Below are 15,195 nucleotides of genomic sequence, written 5' to 3'. Positions count from 1 at the left end.
GAGTAACAAGCAAAAAGCGCAGAAGGCAAAGGTGTTCCCAGTTATTGTCACATACGCCTGTGGACGTTGCAAGTTGACGTCACTTCCAAACTCTTTCGTAAATTCCCGGCCGATATCTTCATTTTTACTAACAAGAGTGTGTTTTCCACAGAGTTCCACAGAGTCCTTCAAAGCTAAGCAGACGGACAGAGGGACATGCTTAGGCGCATTCCGAGTTTGAAACTAGCCAAGAATAAGGTATTATTATAAGGTATTTAAAACTTCCTGCTGTACGTAAAAAAAAAAGATAGTCAATAGGTGTGTCACTCTATAATATTGGGTAGGTGTTGCCAATTTTTGTCATTTTTATACATGTATCACAGCATCGCCAATAGAATTTGCCTTCAATTTTTTGTAGAATTATTTGTTGCAGTTTGTGGGTAATGAGCAAAAGAACAATTTTTTATTTTTTTTTTGGAAAACAGTCGTGTCCTCAGTTTACGTGTTACTGTAGACGAGTCATTTGACCGAGTTGGCCCATTTTCCATATCAACTTGCCTGCAAAGCTTGAACTTGTTACGTTCGTTTTCGTGGCCAGGGGTACGTTTACAACAGACATTACACAGGCGGACAGACGGACTGGATTAAATCGATTCAAAATTTGACATTGATCAAGAACATATACACTAGCCCTCTGGAGGTTGCAAACGTTTTAACAAAGTGAATGTATCCCTCCTCGTTCGGTGGTGGGTGTAAAAAATATGTACATTTTTTCGTGTATACAGTGTTCACTTGTTTGTGTTGCTTTTTTGAATTAGTGCGAGTGCATGCGCTCATTTGTGAATGAAAAAATCTTATACAAATATAATTTGTATGTTAATATTTGCTTAAGAATTTTTTTCTCTTTTTATTCTATAGAAAATTTCTGTGGGCTTTATATGTAAATAGAGGCAATGAAAAATTGTTTTAGAAAATTTTTATGAAAGAAAATAAAAAAAAATTTATAACATATTAAGCAGCAGATTAGATTACATTTCAAAGAATATACAAAGCCCGATCTCGTCATAGGTGTAATATTCGGAATTATTTTCACTGTATCTGTTGGTCCGGAAATAGTCGAAGGCATCGAAGAGATAAAACAAATTTTAATTTACGCTTATCCCACCTACAAAAGATTGCTCTTTAATCTGCATGGAGTGCCGCCTTCACGAATCTCAAAACTATTTAACGCTCTTGAAAATGCTTTCAAGTGGACCATTCCTATATAACAATTTATTTTGAAAAGTCGTTATATGAAGGCATTGTGAGGCATTTAAGTATGGTAAGCCATTTTTATTACTCTCCTTCCAATTAAGATTTTATCAATTTACTGAAGCATTTGTCGTTTCTCTCAGTTCAACCTTTCTTTTTTATTATTGTTATTTATTTTGCATTTATTTTCTTTTTTTTTTTGTATATATACATACATACATACATACATGTATATATTTGAGGTTTTCCCCAACTTTCCTTCATTCATTACACTCCTATTAATACCATACACACACCAAATGTACTCTGCTCTTGAATCTTAAGATAACGTCCTACATTTTGTTAACTTTTCGTATTAACCAAAATTGTCAAACTCGAATAATAAATAAAGCTTAAGGACAAAAAAAAAAAAAAAAAACAAAACCGTAAATACGAGTTTTGTTCGACTTGTGGATACTTATTATGCAAAAAGTAAAACTATATCGCCGTAGTTTTTGCGCAGCAGTGAGTCGGACAGACATTGTTTTTAAAATTTTTGTAGCGTTTTGAAGTTAAGAATGGAGAAACATCAGATAAGTACTAGTTTATGTGACGAATTGCCATTCTCACCGCCAAAGGAAGGCGACATTCATATTTGCAAAAGTCAGAAGGAAGCTTCGGAGCAGTATTTAACTCTTGGCCGTTCTAAGTGTGTATCTCTATCTATCTTTTATGTAACGTCTGCGGTGAAAACAAAGATATCAAGGTTTCTAATTTGGCGACAACATTGAAAATTTCCTTACGTAGTAGATGGATACAGAAAAAAAGCCAAACCGATCAAAGGAATATCTTTTTTTTTTTCGAAATGTCTTTCTGCGCCAACTATTTCCAATGTAACATTTAGCAATTGATTTAATAACTAAAAAAGAAAAACAATAGCTTAACGTAACAGTTAGATTGCAGTGAATTTAACAAATATATATTCTTAAGTTCGTTCAATATATGTGGAGTCATTTCGGCTTTTTTACTTTATGTAGTAGGTCCACAGCTAAAATAGTAAGGTATGGTATGGAGGTATGAATTGAGAACACCTCTGACCTCTGGGTTTTGTGTGTCAGTATTCGCACACACCAACGAAACCACGAAAAAGACTTGGACGTTTATCTTACGAAAACTCAAAAAAAACTAACCGCGCCCACTGAATATAGAGAGTATCGGACTTTAGTTATTTTTTTAGAATAAACATGATGAGGATAAACGATTCGATTCACGGATAAATTTGATTTTCTTGTTTGTACATAAGGCATAGTCACTCGACAGACTCATAGCAATCGATAAAAATTTAAAAAAGTTGGGGGAAATAAATTTGTTTGAAAAGCAAACACAGTTGAACGCATTGAACGCATCAAAGCATTTTCTCCCGCACAAAGTCAAGCTGACGCAAAAAAGATCAAATAGACAGCAACTTGCGTAATGGTATTAATGCGAAGCATATATTAACTTTTGTATGACAATATGGCAAAGGAAATATGCTATGAGCTATGAAGATTTATTTCTTGTGTATATATCGACGCCGATGAAAGTTAAGAATAAACCACTTTTTCGGACAATGGAAGTTTAGTGTAAAATAAGTGAAAACATCATAGTGGGATGCAGTTTGTCACTAAATACCTTACACGACGTCCTGTTGTTCATATAACAATTTTTCGAAATAAAACTTTATATGGGGGAGTGGTTGAGAAAGTGATCCAATGCGAACCATTTCCAATAACGTTTGTCTTTTCACCAAAATATGTCGTTGCATTAAATTTTATAAAAATATTTCAAAAACGGCGACCCATAAGGTAAACGAAAGAAAACAATATAGACGGAAAGACGGACAAACCGGACAGAAAAGTGCGTTTATGTATAGGTTCTGTGCATACGTTTTACATATTTCTTTGATAAAACAAGAAATCACCGTGCGAGTCCGTGGCAAACAATAGTAAAAAAAATTGGAGAAATAGGGTCGTTTAAGGTCTAACACCACTGCAATAGGGACACATGCTGAAAACATCTATTAATGCGTTACACAAGTTAAAAATCGTCAAATACCACCGCTTAAAACTACCCAGATAATCTTACGCTTAGTTACTGGACTCTTGAGTCGGAAATTTCCAGAAAAAATTTGCTTTCAACAAATGGATCTTTTGGTAGGTGTTCCAAAAAGTCTAAAGCGAAAAAATTTATAATTTTATTACCCTTTAATACCAATTCGCAACTATCTTTTAAATAATACTTTACTCTAAAGAGTAAATGAAAGGAATAAATTCTCTCTATTATATTGTTCACCTATAGGGGTACGAATCTTAAATCCGTTTGGTTTCGAAAATCAGTAAAGAATTAAAAAACTCTTCGAATTTTTGAACAAGTCGTTTAACTGGAATAAAAAATAAAAAATATTTTTTTATTTCCGAAGCTTGAGTGGCCGAGCAGGGAAACGATTACGGGAACTCAGTTGTCGTGGGCTCAAATCTCATATGTAATACAATTTTTCAATAAATGTGAGAGCCTTAGAGAGCTCTGGCGCTTGTAAGACTTAGTTTTAGAATTTCTTTCTTCGACGAAATTAATGATAAATGTTTATATTCAATTAGTTGTGCGTGAGTGTGTATGTGTGTATTTGTCTTACCTTTCTGTACAAATTTAATATTGAGCATTGCATAATGTTTTTATAAAGTTGTCAATTTTTATATTTGAGGAAATTCTAAATTTCATATAAAAACGTACGTTTTGCAATATATTTTTTTTTTTTTTTTACATAGAGGACAATATCGATATTAGACCGTAAATATGTTAAAGAATGGTTTTTTTTTTTGATTTTTTTTCGTTAAAACAACAATATAAAGGACATTTGAAGGTTTTTTGTAATATTCTTGATATCATAATTATACGAGTTTGATGGAATACACCGATTTTAATTTAAATATTATATAAATAGTGACATTAAATGTAAGAATTGAGTCTCTACACGAGCACTTAATTTAATTGAGTTGATTTATATAGCAATTAATTGCTTTTAATATTTATAAATCATTAAACGATGCTTAAGTATATTATTGACGATGAAATGTAACGAAGACAGAGTTGAGAGTAATAAGTATTGATTTTTTTGCAGAGAGAGATAGAGAGAGAAAGAGAGATAGAAAGAAAGATATATATATATATATGTATGTATATGGAGGTGAAAAGTATCATTTGATATTTATGGAATTTCATAAATATTTCAGTTATTTTAACTATTAATGCGAAGAATTGGCTTTCGGTGTTTTATGATGTAATTGAAATCTGTTTAAATTCAATAGTCCAATTATACATATATATATTTGTGTATATATCAATATATGTATATATTTAACCCATTTAAAGATATTTCTTTAAAATTAAAAATGTTTATATAAAACTTATTATTATTATTATATTATTGTACAATAAATGTATTGTTTACTTATATATATATATATATATATATATATATTCTTCATTATTATTAGTTGAAATTTTATTTTATTTTTTATTTTTATTTTTTTTGCTTTAATTAACAAGTGGTTGAATTTTTTTTTTTTTTCGCATTAAATATTGCTTGGAAATTGAAAGTATATGTTTGGCCTTGTCTTTTGTCTCTTCCCTCTCTCTTTCTTCGTAATGTGCATCATACGTTCTTAATTGATATAAAACAGTCTTTACTGTTTATTGTGGAAGTTTATTTTATATAAATATTTGAAATTTTCCGAAAGTCTTTTAATTCGCTATTTTACACATTTTTTTTTTTTTCGTTTACTTTTAAAACTGAAATTTCTGGCAACATGTGCACACATCATGTTTTTCTTTTGCATCTTTACATTCAAGTGAACGAAGGACGTCCGCATGTTTCTTGAGATAAGGTTACCGTTGGTCAATTTAGAAGATCATTAATACAGTTCTGAAAGTTTACAGAAAAGTTTTTCTTTTTACGGGTTATTGTTTTTATTCCTTTCATTTTTTAATAATTTATTTGAAATATTTTTTTTTTTTTTTTTTTGCATATTATATAAACGTCGCAGTTTCAGTTCAGATGGTTTTTCTTAGACTTTCTAAGCAATTTTCTTAATTTCACATTTTTTTTTGTTTTACGAATTAATTTGAAACTTTAATATAAATATTTATTTAATTATTTTTTTTTTTTTAATTTTATGTTAAACTCATATATGATTGATCTTTCTTTTTTTAAAACGTATTTTTTTTTTTTTTTTTTTATAATATGTCCTGCTGTAACACTGATTATTGAAATATTTATTATTCGGGAAAATTTTTAAAATATTTAAAAAATTTTATTAAAATTTTGTATTTCAAGTGTTCAATTAAGGATTTTGTGAATCTGCACTACATTGTCATGTATGTATAACGTTACCCTCACATATGTTAGGTGCGCAATTAAACTCTCGGATTTTCTATCAATGAAAACTCGAAAACTACAAGAAAAATAAAAAAAAATTATTATCCTCTAATGGTAGCTACATCTCCCATCATTCAGACAGAATAAGACTTCCGTGCGGAAACTAGCCCTGGTGTTTTAAGTCTGTGCAGTTTCTCGCTCTCGACATAAAACTGGAGCAGTTGCTCGAACATAAAATTGCAATAATCAGTCATCGATTGTAGCTAGTGTTAATTAAGATAAGCAATGTCTGCTGATAACAGCGGATGAGATAGCATATTACAGATTATGGCTGCTAATATTTCTAATATGAGGACAAATATCTTCTTGCTGAAAAATTATTGTTGGGGAGCATATGGTCTAGGGGCTTACTTGCAATTTGGATCTGTATCAGTTGTGGGTGTGCCTCTGTGCTAGCTGTGTACACGCCTTTTTTATTTATTTATGCATCAATCATTACTTAATTGTTTGTGCTTTACTTTTTTTTTTTACTTTCCTTTACATTTCCTTCTATTTTTTATACTAGTTTTTAGTAATAATTAGTATAAGATTAACCTCGAAGAGTGAATTGAATACGACTGGTAATTTATTTTAATTGAATTTCAGATGTAAGTATGAATAACTTTGTTTACATCAACGTGTTGCAGCTTAGGATCGGAAGAACAATGTTTATATATAGTGGTCTCCTTTCGGAAAACCATTTTCCTATTTCCTACCTATTTCCTCTTAAAATGACTTGGTTAAGATTCTTTTATGGCGCTTTCCTTCCTCCACAAATATATCTCAAATCTATACACACATGTTGCAAAATGCTTACTATTACTCACGACAATTAGGCGAGAATTGAGATTTTCATGGAGTTGTCCAAATTAAAGCTAAAGTTTGCTTTGGGTATAGCAATAGTGAATGCTCAGAGACACACCCACAAGTTTGCGGCCATTACCTTCTCCTTTCCTTATCTCGTTCTGACCGTACCGTACCGCGTTAAGCGAATAGGGGACATTGCCTGAGTGATTGGTCGCATTAAAAAAAAAATTTATTCTTACTGATTTTAAATTTTCTTTTGGGTGTAAAAACCACGCATGCATACGCCTGCTTAAAAGTCCAAAGACAAATCCATATACACTACAGTTGAAGACGTTTTCCATTATTACACCAACTAAGTTTGATTGTTTCTTTTTAAACGATTTAGTCAGTAATTTATTTGAAAAATTTTTTTTTTTGTTTTATATGAGAGAGACTTGTTGTCGCAACATTTTGTAAAATGTTTTTTTGTTTTTTTTGTTTTTTTGTGATTTTATCTATCGGATGCTAAAGTACTTGAATTTTGTTAATATATCAATTAATAAAATTTTTTGTACATATTTTTTTTATTTTTCTCTTAAACATTTATAACAAGTAAATGAATTTTTGAATTTTTATTTTAGAAGTCATATTACATTCATTGGAGTATATCTTTGTTTGTAACAATATTTTCTTATTTATTTATTCATTTTGTTTTCTTTTCTTTTAAACATTTATAAAACTTTGTATAACATGGGTTATATAGAAATCTGTGATATATAAAATGTTTTATAGTTATTTGTAAAAACGTGTTTACTATTACTGTTTATTTATTTATTTATTTTTTTTTTGTTTTTTTTATCAAAATATAAATTAAATGCCTACTCTGCCAAGTTCATATAGTGTGTTTTATTGATTCTTTGTTTTGTTTTGCTGCATTTTTTCCTTTCCAACTAAATTAAAATGAAATGTCTGGAGTATTTCTGCTTTACATATATTTTTTTTTTTTGTTTTTTTTTTTTTTAAATTTTAGTGTTACACATCACAGCCAATTTGATACTGACACGATGGGTTAAATTCTGCAATGTATTATTTTATTATTATGTTTATTGTTATTCTTTCGCTTTATTATCATTTTTATTGAAACAATTTAACTAACACTACGCACTAATGCTGGTTTATTGTTTTAATTTTCATGGAGATATGAAACGTTTTGATGCATAACGTAAAAACGACGACTAACAGTTTGTAGGCCTTTGTTATCCATCTGGGAAATTACCGGGTCCCAGCTGAAGTTTATCTCACTTGGGCTCACTCATTGTTTGGCCCACCACAATAATGATGACAATGAAAACGGCCAACAACACCAGAATACAACAAATAGCAACGGCAACCATGGCGCTATTACTCATAAAACACTTGTCGATTAACGATAAAATAATTAAATTTTTATTATGTTGTAATTCTATGATTAAATTCGACTTGCTCACAAGACTTAAGACACTGATAATATGTTTTCGACTATTTTCCTCTTTTCCTTGTTGCTGAGCTTTGTATTTCAATTTGTAGTACTTGTAGACTTTGATAATCACGCTTTATTGTTCGCTGGAGATGACTTTAAAATTTTCTCTTTTTTGTAAATTTTTTATTTTCGAATGTTTTTTTCTAAACTTATTTTTCACCTGAAAGTTTTTAGCTTTTACTTTTTCTTTTCCTTCTCTCTTATACAATTTGTTAATGTTTAGATTTACGTTTTTGCATTACAATGTACAATATCTAAAGAAGAATATGAAAGAAATTGTTTTTTTAATCGCAAGTTTTTTCCTTTTAGTGGATGTTTTTATAAAATGTTGATTTTCGTTTTTCAGTTGTGAACTTGTTAAATTTATGATAAAAGTTTAAGAAAAAAAAATTGCTTGATTTTAGAGATTAGAAGGGGATGCGGGTTTGGCTGGAAACTATCCGGCCTGAGTAAGAGAGAAATATTTTATTTTGCAAAATTCGAGTTTTTTCCATCTACCTAATCTTCTTCAAGAATAACCCCGCCAGTACAACGGTTTCCTAACATTTCAATGTCTTTCAATAAATCCTCCAAAGCAGATTAACAGATTAAAAATGGTACCATGACCTCGAGTAATATGTTTGTAAACAGAGTATTTGCCGAAGATAGAGTCAGTCGGAAAAGGAGATATGAGTCGAAAAGATAATAGCGTGAAAGTAACTAAACTGTAAATAATCCTACTCTTATTAACAAAACCACGATCTAGAGATACGAACCGTATAAAGAAAAGCAAATTTCGCAACATCATATACATTCGAACGTCGTTAATAACACCTTGTACCAATCCAGTTTCATTTTGTAAACGATTTGCAAACTATCTTGATCTTTGACGGCCCGAGCCATCTGCAGCAGTAGTTATTTTATTATTTACTATTTTCCTCTATTACTATTGTCTTCAATGTATTCCTCTTTTTGTTTTTTTTTTGTAATTTTTTAAAGCATCTAAAACTGTACGCTATTTTGCAATGTAAAACATGATCAAACATGTTTCCATATAACGAAAGGCACTTTGCATGTAATTCATGATTTGAATAGTACTTACACGTAATGAAGACAAACCGTAATGAAAAATGTTATCGTAATTATTTTACGAGTACATTTTTACAATATCCGAAATAAAGCCGGAAGAAAAAAATGCGGTCGGCATTTTATTACAATGCAAAAAAATCTCCATTGCTGACAAATACAAAAAGTCAGACAAAAAGGTAGTTTAAGCTTCCATGAGCAAAATTTGTTAAAGATTCCCTCTATATTAATAGCAATTTTATTTAATTTTTTTATACATTTTTTGGAAAACATAAGGAATTTCTTCAGTGAACTAAGAGATGTAAATTAAGAGAATATAATGAAATCAGTATAAGTAAAAACAGCGTTGCCCAAGATATTAAACCTTTTTATGTGATGTATATGCCTGCGTCGTAGACCTCACTAAATAATTTTGCAAGTCAAAAGCCGCTGATGCTTACTCACACAACTGAATTATTAACAACGAGCAGAACAATACTAAAATTTTCCTTTTGTTTACTTAAGTTTTCATTTTAAACTGATATAAGCAATTAAATGAGAGTGGGCCTGAAAACCACCTCGATTCATAGTCGTCTGAGAGTAGCGGGCGCTTCATAGTCATATGAGAGTATCATCAACGATTTACTCTTTTGCTTTGTTGACCTATGTTTTTTTATTTACTCATTTTAATGACGATAATTCGCTATTATTTTAGTGCATATTTATAGGATTTAAGAATATTATCACATATGTACGTAGGTGAATAAAGCGCATAAATCAGAAAGCTGCATTCCTCTGGGATTATTTGATGAACATAAACTGAATAACAAAAAAAAACATTAATTATTTCTTATTGACGTATAAGAAGGCCAATGTTCATTACGTAACAATTGCCTATATACATAGCATATTTAGCGCAATAACATATATTGTAAAATTGTGAATGCGATATAAATTTTTATACTGTGGAAGTTTTACGACTTAATGGCTTAAAACATTCCATCTTCTGTGAATTCTTTTATCACATTTCGCTTATTTTCATAACTACAATAATCTTAACCTCATTTCATGCGATAATGATAAACACATTTTTTTATGTTTATCAATTGAACTTAAACGGATTAAGTTTTTTTTTTTTCCAATTAAATCGAGCCTCATTTCGGGGATACCATTCTCGTTAGCATAATTCCTTAAGCATTAAAAAAGTAAAAAAGTAATAAATGTTATATAAGAAGCGGTAAAGACGTTATTATAGCACATTTCGTAATACCTTGGAAAGAGCAATCTATAAATACCGAACTCAAATCCTTTCTTGATCAAAGGCATAAGGATTTTATGGGGTGTTTCGGGTACGTATTTTTGTTCCAAGGTAATTATATTCCTATCCAATGGCAAAGTATAGGGCAGATAACATTGACAAATTAAAGAAGGATTCGTTTAAATCTATCAATCATTTCGTGATAAAACCTATCTCATGCATATCTATATGCGTCGCATATAGAGATCATACCTATAGAAGAGTGCAAAGTCCGTAAAAATGTTTTCATTTCAGTTAACTAACTCGGATCCAGTGTTGTATTATTTTAAAATTTTTTAAATCCTTCCACACTGAGCTGGTCAAGGTTAATTAACAATTAAGACAATCGGCACGAAGATATTTTACATGGAATGCTGTTTGTATTAAAGCACTCCATACTCCCTTCGGATACGATCTTGATATGCATTAAAAATGATTCGATAAAATTAATTTTAAACTTTTAGAGAGAAAAAGAAAAAAAAGATTAAAAACAAAATTAATTTACTTTCAGTTACAAACACAAGCAAAAATGCTTTTCGTTTTCTTTTGATAAGACATAGAAGTAAATCATAGTATGTATGAATGGATGTGTGTATGTATGTGACAAGAAAACTCAAATGTAACTAAAAATCAAAATTTGTAATTCTTCGAAAGTGCATGGTTTCTATAGTGAAATCACTAGCGCAAACAAACAACCAAGAAGAAGATGTATGTCACATATAGTGAACATTAGAAACGATTTAGCCATAGAATACGAAAGCATAGAGAAAAGAAAAATACAAAAATTTAAAACGTATCAGAATGAGAGAGATGAATGTTGATGGAATGAATGTGAATGGAAAGCGATGCGTTTAACAAAACGTAGATAAGAATGAAATCTGCATACGATTCCTCAAACTACTGATATATGTGTATATATGTGAGCTTATGCTCTTCTTCACACATATCAGTATCACTAAAATGCCACAATTGCGAACAAAACACGAAAGCATAACATGTAAGTGTATAACGTCTGTCGGTTGGTCCTTGATGAATATAGCATTGTTCCGGCTTAATGGTGGTAGAATTTTGTACAAGCCACCTTATCGTATGTGTGATGAAAGGCTTTTTGACAATAACTCAAATCATAACCACAAGATATGCTTCAACATAGACATTTTTACTTACATTTATATGCATACGGACACAGATGCACCTATCTCCTGATTTAGTTTTAAAAGAGTGCATAAATTGAAGAGGAGTCACAAAACTCTTACGATACATCTTTTAAGCTCTTTAAAATAGTTTAAGAAACAAGAGAAGTAGGGGCGAATGTGTTTGTAATAAGAGTAGAACCTAAACCAGAATGCAATGCGAGAACGTACATTATTTTGATGCGAAAACTAAGGTTTGTGTGGTTGTCAGGCAGCTCGCCTCTAGCGAATAGCTTCGACAGCGAAGGACGCGTAACGCTCAAATGTAGTGCTCCTTGTTAACCGCTCGCCGAAAGCACCACGCCATGATAATCGAAGTAAACTTAAACCTGTTCTCTGAGCAACATCACAGAGGCATCAAAAGTCAGGAGTTTTCGTTTTTTTGTTTGATTTGCGGGACTTACAACTCTCTTTAATAAGAGACCTAATAATGGGGCACTATGACCCTTAACTTTACTACTTTTTGATTAGAGTAGCGTGTGCAAAGCGTCCACCTTCTGTTCCACTTTTAGGGATGCCTGATATGGATGGCTGATGGACGTGTCTTAAAGGGATCAAAGAATTGTCTATTTAATGAGCTCTCTAAAGCGTACTGCTAAGAATTAGAAGCGGAAACGCTAAACCTAGTAAGTCTATCTCTTTTGGTGGAAGTTGGTTGAAATTGCTTTCCGATTGGTTTTAGCAAATAAAATTCAACAACGTAATGTTGTTCTTACAATATTTTTACGTTACGGTTGTTTAATGTTTTCTTTTTTTCAATCCGTGTAACAAGGTTTCTGCTTTAAGAGAAACAAGTGAACTGTCACAACCAGCTTTTAGGTTCGTTAGAATTGATATCCTTAGTCATTACTCGGCTCGTAAGATTCTTGTAACAATTTACAAGAGAAGCCTTATAAGATAAGAGGCTTGAAGTCCCACGTTAGTATCTCGGCGTTCTCCATTTACACTTCCGTAGCCCAAGAGGTAAACGCGTGCACAACAGGATATGTCTCGAACAAGAAAAGAGTTCGTCTTCGTCTTGAGAAAGTCAAAGTTTACCAGTTTTGCAGAGGACAATAATAAATAGCTCCAGATCGGACAATTTTTGAAAACATTACAAAAGTAAAATGAAACATTTTTGTAAGATGCATGCAAATTGAGAGTTAGGTGTGCACATCTAAACCACTGAATTTGTTGTTATGCATGTTTGCGTCATTGTCAAATGAGTTGACACATCTAGCATTGCGGCTCTTTATGTTAAATGCAGTTAAGCGTAAATTTTCACAAGTCCTAAAGTTTTGTAAATTGTGTATATGTGTGAGTGTGTGGGTGTATTCATTGTAGGCAGATTCGAGCATTTGATTTCTTGATTTTTGGCAAATAATTTTCATTCACATAGGCAAAAATATATTACGTTGCGGTTATGGCAACTGCAACGATGCCAACTGTTTATATGCAAAAGTTAATGTATGTTATCAACAAGCTTCCCTAATCATGTTACATTTCATTTACACACACACACACACACAAACACACAGAGACAATATTCTGCAAAATATAATAATACATGCGTTAGCATCATCTAAGTACGATAATGAATTTGAAATGATTTATTAACGAACATTTTTCCAAGCAATGGATTGTTCGTTTGCGAAATTGCATTGTACACATGTGAATTTGAAACCACATAATTAACATGACTAAAATACAAGCTATAATCATCTCTTTATATTGGTAAATACTGAAATGTCACTTTGCATACTAAACTAATCTATTGTTTACTGCTGCTTAGTGTTGAACAATCATTAACATGCAAGCATTCGTTTATAGTAAAAGATTTCTTTTTCCATCAGCTTTTCAGAAACTTTTATCTGAAATCTTATGTCAAGTTGTGTGCCCCGATGCTCTTGCAGTAAACTACGTACTTATCGTATTGAGTTTCATTTTACATACCTTTGGTTATTGATTTGGCAATAATAGGATTTTATACAAGCAGGTGAACACTAAAGGTTATCATCTGTCTACACTGCGATGCCTACATAAATAATTGCAATTATGTCTTATGAATGCGTTTCGGTATTCGCCTATAATTGATATCATTATTTAAAATCATTGGGTATTAGTTGCTATTAGTTGCACTTTAATCGTTGAAAGTGATAACAAATTGTTTGAAATGTTCATCGATTGCCAATAACTGAAGCTGTCGTATAACTTCATTGCATTGCAATGTAAATATTTAACCGAGAAAAAAAAACAAAAAAAAATTACAAAAATTGTATAAAACGCTAATCAAATGAAATGAAAAGCTTTTACATAACTCGTACATCACTATGGCTATCCATGTAATTGCAAATAGTTGAACCAATGACATGGCGCAATACTACTGCTGCCCTATAACTTAATCAATTACGTCGTGGGGATGCTTCATTTGCATACCCTTCACCGGCGGAAGCGGGGTTATATTCATTTTGGTCCAGAAGGTAGCTTCAGAGACTCCGCAAAGTATATATATATATATATCCTCGATCATATATATATATCCTCGATCATATATATATATCCTCGATCCTGTATAAACATCCTTCATAAGGCGATCGACTCCAAATTAGGCAGAAACATTGAAAATGGCTGCTATTGATATTGAGCCAAATCGGTCAAAGGACATGCCCTCAATACCATGTCAACCAAAATGAAGAAGAAGCTACCAAGAGTTTTTGTTTATTTCCAATATTCTATTCATTAGTTCTAAAGGTCATTTTTTTTTTTTTTTTTTTTTTTTTTTTTTTTTTGGGTCCAGTCATATTATTCCATGTACGACGTTTGCATGAAAGTTGTCTGTTATAGCAGCCGAAGGAAACAAGATGATCACAAAGAGATGTATGAAAATCATTTTGAAAATCGTTCGAAAGTTCATTAAAGTGACCAACGCAGTAAACGTTTCGATTTTGCCTTTCCTTTATGATCGCCGTTCTCCGTACTGCGATATATGAACTTTTTGGATTGAGGATAAAAGCTTGAAAATGATTTGTTTAAATACGAGAAAAATTTCTACTGAGAGGGCAGAGGGTATACGCCAAAGTATTTAATGAATTCATTACGGCTGCTTATAGGTTTACGCAGATTCGTAGAGAGCTTTTTTAAGGTAATTAATTTTTATTTTATCTGCTTTTCTTTCTTCTTGTTATGAGCGAATTTAATCTGTTTTTAAAAGGAATTCTCATAAAAATGTGCGTTTTCCTACAACTCAAAGCAATTGTTCTTTAGTTTAATTTTGGAAAATAGTTTCTTATCCGTTAATATAAGTGTTTTATGAAATCGTTAAACTGTATGGTATTTGCAGCAACAGCTGAATAGATGCAAAGGCAAGCTCATTGCGGCACAACATATGCATATATATATATATATATATATATATATTTATATTATCATATATCATATATCTTAGACGATAGTTATTCCAAGTGCGCCGTAAGGCGAACATAGTTTTCTTAATTATTTTCTTTAAAAAAAGGCAAACAATTGCTGAATTCACATTTACTATAATTTTATAGCGTAAGAGTGGCACTGACAGGTGGACATTTTGCATACAAAGGAAAAATAAAAATGTGCTATAGCTGATGCCTTTGGAAGAGTTTCTTTTATTTTCTCTTTTGCTTTCCCAGGAAATATTAATTAAATTCGGAAAAAAATTCCGTGAATTCTTTATTAAAGGAGA

General features: G+C 31.2%; 2 protein-coding genes across 6 annotated transcripts in view; both read right to left on the bottom strand.

Moving 5' to 3' along the window:
- The window catches only part of LOC119641817, a 184,006-nt gene that overhangs the window by 58,677 nt on the left and 110,134 nt on the right, over positions 1 to 15,195 (bottom strand). The gene's annotated exons all lie outside the window — the stretch shown is intronic.
- Positions 6,948 to 15,195, bottom strand: part of LOC119641818 — a 32,845-nt gene continuing 24,597 nt past the window's right edge. Inside the window, exon 2 of the mRNA XM_038040682.1 lies at positions 6,948 to 8,221. Coding sequence (XP_037896610.1) covers positions 7,747 to 7,857 — 111 coding nt within the window. The 5' untranslated portion in view covers positions 7,858 to 8,221 and the 3' untranslated portion in view covers positions 6,948 to 7,746. The remainder of the gene's footprint in view (positions 8,222 to 15,195) is intronic.

This window comes from Glossina fuscipes, unplaced genomic scaffold, assembly GCF_014805625.2.
Source record: "Glossina fuscipes isolate IAEA_lab_2018 unplaced genomic scaffold, Yale_Gfus_2 180, whole genome shotgun sequence".
NCBI classification, from domain to species: domain Eukaryota; kingdom Metazoa; phylum Arthropoda; class Insecta; order Diptera; family Glossinidae; genus Glossina; species Glossina fuscipes.
The sequence above is the reverse complement of the archived record's forward strand: the minus strand, read 5'-3'. Positions and strand labels throughout refer to the sequence as shown.